Source organism: Bombus pyrosoma, linkage group LG3 (assembly GCF_014825855.1).
Source record: "Bombus pyrosoma isolate SC7728 linkage group LG3, ASM1482585v1, whole genome shotgun sequence".
NCBI classification, from domain to species: Eukaryota; Metazoa; Arthropoda; class Insecta; order Hymenoptera; family Apidae; genus Bombus; species Bombus pyrosoma.
In genome coordinates this window covers 11,918,762-11,931,918 of record NC_057772.1, presented here as the reverse complement: position 1 = coordinate 11,931,918, position 13,157 = coordinate 11,918,762, and the positions used below count along the sequence as shown (strand labels likewise).

The following is a 13,157-nucleotide window of genomic DNA, read 5'->3' as shown; positions in this document are numbered from 1 at the left end:
TTTTATTTCCGATAAATCTATTAAGTTCAAAAAATAGTATCAAGTATTCGACCATTTCATCCGCAACAAGTTAATACATGGTTTCAATTTCAATTAGCAAAGACAGATATTTTGCAAAAAGTTAACTGCGTTTGGAGCTTACTTTTCAAAATGTTTCGTTCCTCCAGTTCCTCCTGTGTCGGCCGCATACTCAGCCGCCTGGAACAAGAATGCCACACGAATTAGTGTAAGTCTAAAGTCGCTTTTCTTTCAATCGGTTGGATCGATCAAGAGAGAGAGAGAGAGAGAGAGTAAAATTCACACAAATAAGTAAATCATCGGGGTTATCTTCTGTTTGCTCCGTAATCCGACGTATTGTCTTTAATGACATCTGTCAATTTACTTTCGTATTCTTCACACTTTTGGGAAGTATTAAATTCATTCTTGTAAATATTATAAATAGATGTTTTGATATTTCATAAAGTGAATCTATAATGATTGTTACAAGTTTATCGTTCGTTATAGGAGAGCAATTTTAGAATTGAATATGTTGTTAACCAAACCCATAGCAAGACTATCTTCGCAGTGAAATTCGTGTTTTTGTCACCTTCTTGCACGTTTAAAAAATATTAACAACGTTAATTATACGTAGATAGAATTAAATTAATTATTCGTTTCTTGACGAAACATTTTGGAATTTATTGTTTATTTTTAAAAGATTTGTATTTCCAAGTTTATCAAGTTACTCCCTTCTTAAACTATCTTATACTAGCTACTCTGTTTAGCTACCGAGTGACATAAAATCAACAGGATCAGCAGATCAACAAAAATGGGGCTATCATATTTTGCCGCGGGATCTTCACAGTTAAAGTTAAAAGAAAAATACTGAACTGCCAGAAATGAAATAAAGTTCTTCGTATAAAAAATTATTCAAGAAGTCGAAAGGTTAAATATGAAACGGAACCTAAATTTTTTTCAAGTTCTAGCAATACACATACAGACTTCGATATCAACTGTTTTCTCATACGTCAAAGATAATACGCTTTGTGCATATCCTCCTTCACGTAATGAGCGAAACGAAGTGCACTTTCGACTGTTCTATATCTCCACACGGTTCAACAAACAATCCTTTACGTTTTAACATCTTCTACCTTAACATCGAAGCCGTACGGCCAATTTCAATCCACCAATGAATGATTAAACTTTCACGAAGGAAAATCAATAAACGGAGGCATCAAGGATATTCGAAAACTACGCAGGTACGAAGGTATTCGAATATTATATAGAATATAGTATTTATATAGTATCACGTAAAAAATTTTTATAAATTTATTTTGTGCACTATACCAAACTTCTTGAAATTTCATCAGGTTTGTAACGAGACACGACTATTGCGATTATATTGGTAAAGTCAGAAATCGTTATATTAAAATTCTCCTCTACGATCATGGGGTAATATTAAAATCAGAAAATCAACAAAAATGTAACTGTTATATTTTTCTTCCGTGATAAATTTATTTTGTGCACTATACCAAACTTCTTAAAATTTCATCAGGTTTGTGAGACACGACTATTGCGATTATATTGGTAAAGTCTGAAATCGTTATATTAAAATTCTCCTCTACGATCATGGGGTAATATTAAAATCAGAAAATCAACAAAAATGTAACTGTTATATTTTTCTTCCGTGATAAATTTATTTTGCGCACTATACCAAACTTCTTGAAATTTCATCAGGTTTGTAACGAGACACGACTATTGCGATTATATTGGTAAAGTCAGAAATCGTTATATTAAAATTTTCCTCTATGATCATGGGGTAATATTAAAATCAGAAAATCAACAAAAATGTAACTGTTATATTTTTCTTCCGTGATAAATTTATTTTGTGCACTATACCAAACTTCTTAAAATTTCATCAGGTTTGTGAGACACGACTATTGCGATTATATTGGTAAAGTCTGAAATCGTTATATTAAAATTCTCCTCTATGATCATGGGGTAATATTAAAATCAGAAAGTCAACAAAAATGTACCCATTATATTATTTTCTCTCGTGACGTTCATGTATTTATAAAAAGTTTCTACAGTAGTATTAAAATGTGTTTGCACCATTTATTATAGCATTTCTATATCAATCAAGTTTCATATCATTTGGTAGTATTTTCATATGTCTAGAAAAATTAATAATATACTATGAAAGTGAGATGTGAAACCTGATGAAAGCACGCCTCATTGAAAAATTAGAATGTGCATATGCAAATATTTTTACAAATTTTGTAACCACTGTGTAATACTTTCAAATACTGGAATACTTTCGCGAGCAAGTGTAACAACATCGGTTCTAGAAAAATCGTCAATGACGATCGAGAAATTCGTATTCACCCTAAAGCGGTTAGCTTGTGGAAGCAAATCCTTCGCGTTCTTGGTTTAGTCCTGAATTTATGATTCGTAGCTACGCCAATGTGAGTGCATAAATTCAAACGAAACGTTAACTACTTCGCCGGCCTGATATCGCTAACAGTTCAGGCAATGCTTTTCTATGGCCGCAGACGTCACTATTCATGGCAAAGCGAGATACGCGAGGATTCAATGGCCGTTTCAATGCAAACAATCAATGGACCGCCCTCGAATAATGTTTGCCGTGCTTTCATCTATTATCACTTATTTTATTTTACTATCGCTAAGGACGATGAGTTTATCGAAGCTTATAACGAGCTTCTTTTTCTTCTTTTTTTTTTATATTATGAAAGTGAATCTGTTTGATTGAAAATTACCTTTCTTTGTTGGGATGGAAATAAAAGTTATTTGTTTCAGAAAGTTAATTGTACCTTGCCCCTTTTTATCTGGTAACTTTTAACGAAAAAACATTTCTCTTCTTTTATGGAAATGAATCTGTTTGGTAGAAAATTGTATTTCTGTTTTAGGTAGACGAGAATAAATTTCATTTGATTTCAAAAAGTTAATTGCATTTTCTGTTTGGTCTTCTTTATTTAATTTCTATTTAGATTGTATGTTATATCAATTTATTAATTAGTGTAATCTTCAGAAATCAGTTTGGAATTAAAAAAAGACGAACAGAAATAATTTTATCAATTCGTTTCTTGTTTGTAATAAAAAATAGGTAAAGGAAAGAAAAAATGAGGAACATTTATTCACCTGATAAGCTTGGCACCAATTGCCTCCTTCGTTTCCTGCCTCTCATTGTCCGTCTGTAGTTGAAGGATGTTCCTGTTGATGAGCTCCTGCCTATCTGGCCTGAGGGCGAGCTTCAGCGACAGCGACTCCTTGCGCGCAATCTTTGCTGCCAACCGGCCTGCAATTAGAGAAACAATTAGTTTCTTAATTAAACATCACTTATATGTTCACGAGACGCAAACTCATGGAGCTCCTTTTCGCAGATGAATATTACTTTCGAGATGACACTAATTAACTTTCTAAAGAATTTAATGGTAAAGGGTAACTTAATTGCTATTAATAGCATCTTATTTTTAAATATTAGATTACAGGAATTTTCTTCCGATATTAATTTAAAATTGGAATCGTTTTATTATACTCTACATGGTCCGTAACTACTTCCGAGGTGGTGTAACCTTTCTCAAGAATTTGACACTGACTTTTTGATCAAACTATACAAGGTATTCATCGTAACGTGATTCATCGCCGCTATTTTTGAGACACTTCCGACTACCCGATAAAAAATTATTCCAAATAAGAATTAATCAACATTAAATCAACAACCGATCGTAATATAAAAAATTGCAAGAAGTCTTTATATACCAAGATTACAATATATAAAAATATACCACAGAATATAATATAATATACAAAAATAAAATATTCTAAATACAGTACTCGTTATAGAATATAATAAGTACTCCATAGACTCCATTTAATAACTGTATTCACAAAAATATATATCATAAATTCTTAGTCCATTAATAAGATTCCTCACTGTCGCCTAAGTCAACATGCTGTATATAAACAACCAAAGTACACGTTAATGTTTCATCGATTCTTTTGCATTTTAACCACCGATTTAAATTCAATTTCGATTTACCACTGAAGAGGGAGGAACAGCTAAGGCTACGACGTATAGGAGGCTCGTGTTTAAAAAAATCCATCGAGCCACAGGCGATCGACAAAGTCGACGCAGTCCAGATTGACAGCATGGTGTCATCGCACTGTTAATTCTTCCCTTAATCTTCTCCAAAAATTAAAATTCCCTTCCGAGGTAATCTTCCTCGAATCAATCTCGGCCCGAGTCCGCAAATTCGTAAATGAATCGATTTAGATTAGGTTTAGATTGAATTGACAACTTCTTCAAACTTCAAACTTTAAAGAACTTGTAGGTTCCAGAATACTGATTTAGATCTTTTAACAAACTGACGAACTTTCCATTATAGTTTCCGATGGTTCGATAGGACGACAATCTGCGTTTCGTAGGAGGATCGTTAATTCAAAACAACGCAACGGCCAGAAACACACTGAACTGCTTGCCAGCGATCTTCGAGGATTAATATAACCTTCGAGGCGTTTGCGTGATCACGCGTTTGTCTATGTGAATAAACGTATCGCGCCGGGAGTATAATTAGTCCGGACTGCGAATGCTGATTTCGTGTGTTTGGCAATCAAGCTATCGCCATCTTTTTACGACCCTTTCACGCCTCATATTTTATCCCGTAAAGTACCTGTCCACCCTTGTTCGAAATCACTTCACTTTATCATCGTCTTTCTTATTAGGAAAAACACGAACTACATCCTCGCTCAAGCATCTTCGAATAATTATTGTACTTGCTTTAAAGTCAGAAGAATTAAGTAAATAACGAGGTGGACAATAAAGTAGGTAATAAAGATATGAAGAAATTTCATTTGATCAATTGTCATGCCTGTGACTTGATGCAAGAAGTACCAATGTCAGTGTTCGTAAAATTAAGGTATTAGCATTGAAAGATATGTTAAAAGATTCGTTCAAATAATTTCTCACACGAAGAAGATAAAAGTTTCTGTTATTTCAAATTTCTTTTCTGATACAAAAAGAGAGAACTGAAGCTTATGTTATTTGCGTATTTCATGTTGACTTTGCTATCCTTTTGTAGGAAGTTTATTCTATGAAAAATGTTCACACTGGCATATACAGATGCCATTATAATCATTTCTAGGTAGAATTCGAAATCGTCGTTTTTTATATAGAATGTAAAATTATTTACAAACTCAACACCGGGTTCAACTTTCTTTCTGTAACAGTATAACATTGGACACTTCTTGCACCAAGCCACAAATATAATTGGAACTTTGTTTGTTTATGAACGTATTACGGATGTTTATACACATATGCAAGACTATATGTAATAACTATATATATAATAAGTGAAATAAATCTCTTTGCATGCAATCAAAAATGAGAGATATCCTGGGATTTTTTAACGGAAATGTGCGTCGCGTTTAAAAGGTTTGATTATCGCGAAGAGCTTTAGAGTTTTTAATTATTTTGGTTAAAAACATATATACGCAAGGATAATTCGGACTAGCATGCTCCTTCAGGATGAAACTAAGCAAACGAACTTAACGAACGTGATCTGCTGAGCTCTTAGTTGTAGAGATACGACTGGTTTCAGTTGTTGAACGAAGCGTCGAGTAGTGTCTAATTGGATATACGAAGTGGAATTAGTCCAAGACCAGAAGTCATGTTTACGATGCAATATTTTTATATAAAATTTTCGTGCTATATTGTCGTATATTATTGTCATATTCGTTACAAAACAATTTTCACGCATTTAGTCTTTACATAATAATAATGTAATACTTTTTCACACACAGAAATGAATGTATAGCAAATAAAATATTATTCGTTATGCATTATTCGAACAAAAGTATACTTTAACAATGCCCAACACTGTTGCAGGACACCCGTTTGAAATATTGGGTTATCGAGTTTTCGCTTTATTCAAACACACAAAAGTTACAATGAATTTCTGTCTCGAACTTTTACTCTAAATTATACATGTTTAGTTCCCTTTACGAGCAATTTCGATCTCTTAAAAATTAAAGCTATCCTTCTGCCTTTCTTCCGCCAGAAACGTAAAATATTACAATAATTCTTGTAACACCGTAACGCTAAATATCGTAAAAAGAACCTTAAAAAAAAAAAAGAAAGAAATAAAAGCTTCCTGTCTCATGATTTTCAGGCATTTATGGGAAATATAAAAGAGCAAAAATATAAGGAATGTATATATCCAAAAATATATAAAATGGTTATGTCATGGGCGAAGTAAATTTCTCAGCTAGTGTTCTTTCTTTCTTAATTTCTATAGCTAATTCTTTAGTAGATGTCTTCTTCTATTTTAATTTCTCTAGCGAATTATTACTGATTATTACCTTCCATTGCGATCCAAACGATCATGGGACATAACATGCAGAAATATATAAAATACTCCAAAGTAGAATATTCGTTATAATATTTAGAAAATGAAACAATTCTGTGCATAAATTCCATTTCTTTAATTGCGTCTAAAAATGTAAATCTGTACAAATATTCGTAACCTAGCGATCAGCATAAAGTAAATTAAAGTGGGATCGGATCGAGTAACGTTAAGATGGAAAAGTAATCGAAAGAATCATTAACGAATCGCTTTAATTGCCTCGGATTAATTGTTAAGGGGTTCACGTTCACATTTGCCCGGGTTAAAGTGGGAAGAAATTTCAATTAGAAACGGTAGTGTTGCAGCTACATCGTTTATGTAATTCCTTCCTCCAGAAGACAAAAAAAGAAAAAGGAACAGAAAAGAAAAGAGAAAGAAAAGAAAAAAGAACGACGAGGATGGTATTGTGTTTCTCATTAAGCTCGAACAACACCGAACGAATCTTCCATTGAAAAAAGCTTTTATCCTTTTTGCCCTCGTTTAAGATGTTATTAAAAAATATTTCTCACGGGGTTTGCTCCCTTAACACATCCACCGCTACCAAAATGCAACACGCTTAACTGTGAAATGGATTTCTTTTTTTCCTAGAAATGAATTGAAAAATGTAAATAATAATTTTTGTCTTGACACACTGTGACTCGGCTCGTTCTTTGTCTTTATGTCAACGAAACGCGAGAAAAGAGAAAAATGTGGCAATTACATAAGCAGAATTATTTTCTTCGAGATAATTGAATCAACGCAACGTATACGTCGGAACGTGTTGAAAGTGACGTTTGCAATAATTGAACCACGTTAAACGAGAGAATAAGTTAACCGTCAAGCTCGTCGATGAGTTATCGAGGCCATCGGCCACACGTGGATCGAACGGTGGTTATTCGATGCCTCAATGTTTAATAATATCGAAATGGAGAGATGGAGAAAAAAGAAAAAAAAAGAAAAGGAAAAGTTGCTAATAGAAACATACGGCGAACATTGAGCATATGAAAAATTCACGACAGAACTTTCCCAACGCAAAGGCAAATGAAATTAAGTCGTCTTTTGATAATCCATTAATTAACTTCCCACTGAAAAATCAATAGTTGGCCGTAGTTTTTAATAAAAAATAGAAGACGAATTTAGTGCCAGTTTCTGTCAAATTCGCACCCTTAGAACATCGAAATTTCAAAGTGGTTAATAGTCAATGAATTTTATATATAGGACGCTGGCTGTTTTTAATAGCCAGCGCAATTGCCATTCTTGAGACGCCTCTATTGTGCGAATGATATGCACGTGCAATTTGCGATAGACAGCTCAGTTATTGATATCACAGGCTGTATTCAACATAGGATGAAACTTTATTATAGTTTTCGCAAATATACGAGTTCTCGCTATAGGTTTCACTGCTGAATAAATTTTCCTATTTCTGTTTTAATGCAGTCTTTAGGTTGTTATACATATTTTTGGATACATGTTCGATACTTTATATTATTACCATAAAATTAAGAATACCAAAAGCTACGCGAACATAACCATTTATTTAATTTAACCACTTCAGACATCCACTTCTCTATTCACCTCTATGACTCCCATAGCAGTCACTGCATTAAACTTTCCTAAACTTTTTTCCTCACAATCCCCTGGGGGCTACCTACACTAAATTTCCACCGCACTCGTTTCCGGTACTTACTTTTCTCATCGTCGTACTCATCCCTGTAGAGTACCTGTCCGTCTCCGGAATCGCCGTCAGCGTCCTCCCTTATCACGTACGGCCGCGCGTTCTCCTTGTTCTCCAAAGTGCACGGCAAAGCGAGGCCAAATCTGACCGGTCGACTGCTGAAAGAATCGCCACGAAACACATTCAATCGATTATTATTGTTATCATTTATTAAATAAAGCGCTGATTGACGCTACTTGAATCAATGTTCTACTCTACGGCGATTCAAATACGAATATATGCGATTACGGAGGGGGATGAAATAATGGTACACGGTCTGATCAGTATGCGCTACCGATTATCAGTATCCGGACACTTCGATCGATCTGTATTAACACTATGTGAACGTTGCCAAAATTAATATCAAACTAATAATTAGAAGTAGCATTTACTATGTTTCTTAAAAAGTCATCATATCAGCCTAGTCCACTACCGAATTGGGACCATTCGAAATCACTAAATATCGTTCATTACCATCGGAAGATACAACTAAATTTTATGTATCGCGATAATTCATATTAATTACTAAGATGTTATGCTTGTTTCGCTTATATTCTTTTTAGCAGAATCTATGTATTTATGCAATAGTGTTGCAGTTAAAAGTGCGAAACTTGTATACATGGTCCTAGTTTAATGGCCAGGGACTGTAAATCTAAAGTATCTGTTAAAAATATAGCAATGATATATCAAATATCATCGTTTGTATCGATATCTAATGTCTTCCTATCAGTTTAGAAGATCCTTTTTAATGACTCGTAATTCAGAAATTAAAATAATTCTGTAATGTTTGACAATTAGAAATACTGATTTTACTATTGCACATCGCACTTTTGACAATAATCTAACCGCGTCAAAATATCCGATTATACACTGCTATACAGGTTACGTGGAATAAATTTATTGCAACTCGATTTGTCTGTAATTTTGCAATCAGAATACAGGATCTTATTAGGAATAAGCAAGTGTCCGGATACTTTCTGGCGGTAGCGTATTTATCTGCACAGTGTATGTGTATGTGACACGTTGATGAAGATAACAGAAGCAAGTTACGGATCCTCCGTGAAACGGACGTTGTCCTTGTCCGTCACGAAATGGGTTATCAAACGACGTCGACGCAGATAACGCCGTTTCCTTTCCGACGCGGATGCAACATTCTTTTTTGTCATGTTTAACTTCGCGATGCAGACTGGTTGAGATATTCGTGATACCGTGGAAAGGAAGCTGCGACAGCTATCTTCCTCTTTTTATTGTTTCTTTTGCTTTTTAAATTTTGCCAACTTGTTGAAAAAGTGTCTCATCATGAATTTTAATGGGACTTCTTTTAATCTTCGTTGATACGTATGAACGAATGGAAAAATGAAACGATTAAAACAATTGCTTAGAGTTTTTTCTCCCTCATTTTTCGTTCCAAGATGTATTTTTCCGTCATCGAGGTTATTCTTTTAAGTTTCTACGTATCGATGAAGATCGATTCTGATTTTAATTTGTTTCTGTTACCATTTTCAATTTATGAGCTAACAAGGAGATGGCAAGTACTGCGAAATCTCGAATGAGTTGGCTGTATGCGCATTCGATACTTTGCGTTAATGGTAAGACAGCTTCAGAAAGATTTGAGTGTGTGACCCTTTGTTCTCGAGAAACTAGTCGAGAAGTTATGTTGTTGTTTCAGAAATTATTTATGTTTTAAATGCTTCTATTACAATATCCACTCACAAAATGATAAAAATATCCATTATGATAAATAAAGAATAATCAAAAGCTAATAATAAAATAAAAAAGTTAAATAAAGGATAATAAAGAAGAATTTATTAATTTCTCGAAAACAAAAGGTCATGCATTTAAATCCTTCGGGGACTGTTTCACCATCAACCTAAAGCATCGAATGTACATGCAGCCTACTGATTCGAGATTTCGCAGTTCTTGCCACCTCCTCGTAACTAAATCTGCTAAAAGGGGATTAATATTATTACTTTACGAATTATTAAAAACGGTAGAAAATTGATCTTTATACATTTAGACAAATTTACAAGGGTGTTTTTACAAAACAGAATAATTTCAAATTTATGCATCATAATCCTTTGCACTGAATTAAGATTTAGTGCTATACGATGATACTGTGGAATTATTGTCAGAACTCTGTTGTTATTTCTTGTTTTGTTTTGTTTTCTGATGATGAAGATGATAGTGCGAAGGATTAGGATGCAGAATAATGTATAATAATAAAAAAAAAACATAGTAACAGAAACGAGCACATAGGAAAGGTTTCAATATATTACAAACTCTAATTATTTAAACAGCTGAGTTCCAGACAGACTTAGCACCCCCAATTAACCTCCAGCTGTTCAAACATTGAAATGTCAGCTGAATTTAATTAACCCTTCAGTGATTAATCGTTGTACACGCACAACAATCGTATGTCTAAAGTATTTTAGCATGGTAATACTTCAAATGTAACAGTGGATGCTAGCTACGAATTAAGATGAAATATTCGTATTGCAGAAATAATAAAATAACGGAAAACAAGGATAGTTTCTTTGCGAATAGATGGTCCATTTATATCGATATTTTACAGTTTGGTAATACTAATATATTTCATGCATTTAAGGCCACATAAGCATTAATTATAATATAAATGTAACAAATTTCAAAATCACCATCGAAGCTAATGTCACAGAAGGGTTAAAAGAAATTCTTCAAGAACATCGTGCACGAATTAAAAAAAAGAAAAAATTGACGAACGTCATTTTCCTCGAGAAAACTTCGAAAAATTTGTGAAGAAAAGGAGTGAATCCGAAACAACGAGTTTCTTAACCAAAAAATTCGATCGTCAGTCGTGAAAGCGAACGAGCGTAAAAAGCGTCGAAGCCGCGTGGCATTGAGAACGTAAGAAGACAAGAACTCGAAGCAAAGAACCGTCACGGACCGAGGTGACGTTTCTTAATCCATTACAGCCGATGTACGAATCGAGCTGCTTTGTACTATCCAGCTCGATTCGTTGGCAACGATAAGGAATCTCGAGATCCTCGTTCTCGTCGATCGATGGTTCGAGGTTCTCTGGCCGCGTGAAACGCAAATAATCGGATGAGTGAAGCGTGGGCGACAGTTTTCATGGGTTTCCCTAGGGTTTTCTCATGCTTAAGGTCATAGGTTTACCATGCTCACGGCGTTCCTGATGCTGACACAGAGATAGAAAAAAAAAAAAAAGAAATAGAAAGAGAAAGAGAGAAAAAGAGGGAAGAGTCTCTAGAGAAAAATAGAAATATACAATAAATATATATATAAAAAAAAGAAAAAATAGAGCAAATATAGAGAGAGCTAAAAAAGAGCGAGAAAAGAGATAATAAAAAGAGAAGAATGAAAGAGAGTAAAATAGAAATACACTGTGCCTTGTAAAAATAAAACCACCATAAAATTTTCAATTCTTAACAGCTACAATGCAACGAAGCTTGATTAGAAGTGTGCAAGATTAAATAGTTGAACTTGTAAAAGCTATTGTTACATGTTCATTTTATTCTATCTTGAATTCAATTTTTATATAACGAAATATTATGCTGTATGTTATCGAACAAAAATAAACTGCAAGTATATTTCTATCGTTTCTCTTTTCTCCACTGCATATAATCTGTCTTTCGTAAGGAAAAAGAGGATAAATAGTTCCTCGGTACGATATCAAACATATTTAATGTACAAAAATTGAAAACTTTTAATTGGTTCCACAGTTATGAGACCCAGTGTGTACGTACAAGAGATAGAAAAATATTAAGAAAAATAGAGAGACTAGATGATTGTTGGTTCTCTGCGATCAACCGCCGTGGGTATAAGACAAATATTTATACATATATATATATATATTTAGGTATATATACCATATTGGTTCGCGCATGCTTAGTTAGACCAATGCCCAATTACCATATTCTCATCCTAGGCCTCAACGGTGGCCTTCTGGTTAAGCATAAGAAAAATACCATACTTTTAACTAGTGACTGACACATAATGTATTTTTTGTTGTATCTTTTTTTTGTTTTTGTTTTTAATGAACGGATGCGCGAAGCTACTCCTTCGTGAGATTCGCCTCACCACCGGAGCATCGTTCTCGATCCCTTCGATCCAACCTTCGAAACACACGTCGCCGTCTCTTCTTTTGCTTTAACAATCGAAACGGAACACTCTCTGTACTTTACTTTGGATTTAGTATCTCGGTTGTTACGTATGAAACGCTGCCTCGCAAAGGAACCTATATAACGTTTACGCGGCTGGGTAAATGTACCGCCATAGTCTGACTGCTACTCGAAATACGACGTCGTATAAAATGTTACTGCTTGGTAGTGCACTTAAATTTCCTGTTACGTTTTCAGCCTTTTTCCCCAGTGCACTTTAAGTTAAAGTCTTTTGCCCGACGAATATTCTGATTGAAATGTTTGGAAATTCTTTCCTTGTACGGTGATCTTAATAGTAATTAATAGACGACATTAGCGTATCGGTAATTAGGAGGAAGTTGTGAGTTACGGAAATCTGTTGGATAAATAATTTTGAGAATTTTGTAAGTGCGCTTTAAGTTACGTTTTTTCGTTTGATAAGACTTCTGAGTGAAAAATTTGGAAATTCATAATATTGTGTTATTTTTTTTTTGTAAATATCAGGGTTTCTTTGTATAATAATTTAGAAACTACACGTTATAGTGATATTCGTGAATTAATTAGTTGAATACACGGACCCGATAATTGCTTTTGTGAAAAATGTAGAAAATTCGCAAGATCATTTATTTGCAAATATCAAGTCAATTTCATCAATACCGTATCAAGAGTTATGTATCGACTTAGTTTGCAGATTACAACTTAAAAAATGCGTTTCATTACGCTTCTACTAAAACATAAATGTTCTATTTAAAAAAATTGTAGAACTTCATTTCTTAAATTTTGCACCATAGCGTACGGTACTTAAATTCGACGGATGTAATGTAAAATAGTCCACGGAATCGAGAAAATCGAGTCGTTAGTACCGAAATTCGTCGAAATAATATCGAAAGTAGCACGACGCGCATCCATTTGAACGAAACGATGAGT

At 33.9% G+C, this 13,157-nt stretch overlaps 1 protein-coding gene across 9 annotated transcripts in view; it reads right to left on the bottom strand.

Moving 5' to 3' along the window:
* LOC122565961 (phosphatase and actin regulator 4B) overlaps positions 1-13,157 on the bottom strand; it is a 395,355-nt gene that overhangs the window by 9,102 nt on the left and 373,096 nt on the right. For 6 of the 9 annotated variants that reach the window (XM_043722568.1, XM_043722569.1, XM_043722571.1 and 3 more), the window contains 4 exons: positions 12,004-12,036; positions 8,068-8,213; positions 3,139-3,295; positions 143-198 (listed from right to left, as the gene is read on the bottom strand). In XM_043722568.1, the coding sequence (XP_043578503.1) occupies positions 143-198; positions 3,139-3,295; positions 8,068-8,213; positions 12,004-12,036 (392 nt within the window). The remainder of the gene's footprint in view (positions 1-142; positions 199-3,138; positions 3,296-8,067; positions 8,214-12,003; positions 12,037-13,157) is intronic. The other 3 variants (XM_043722564.1, XM_043722567.1, XM_043722566.1) reach the window with 3 other exon arrangements.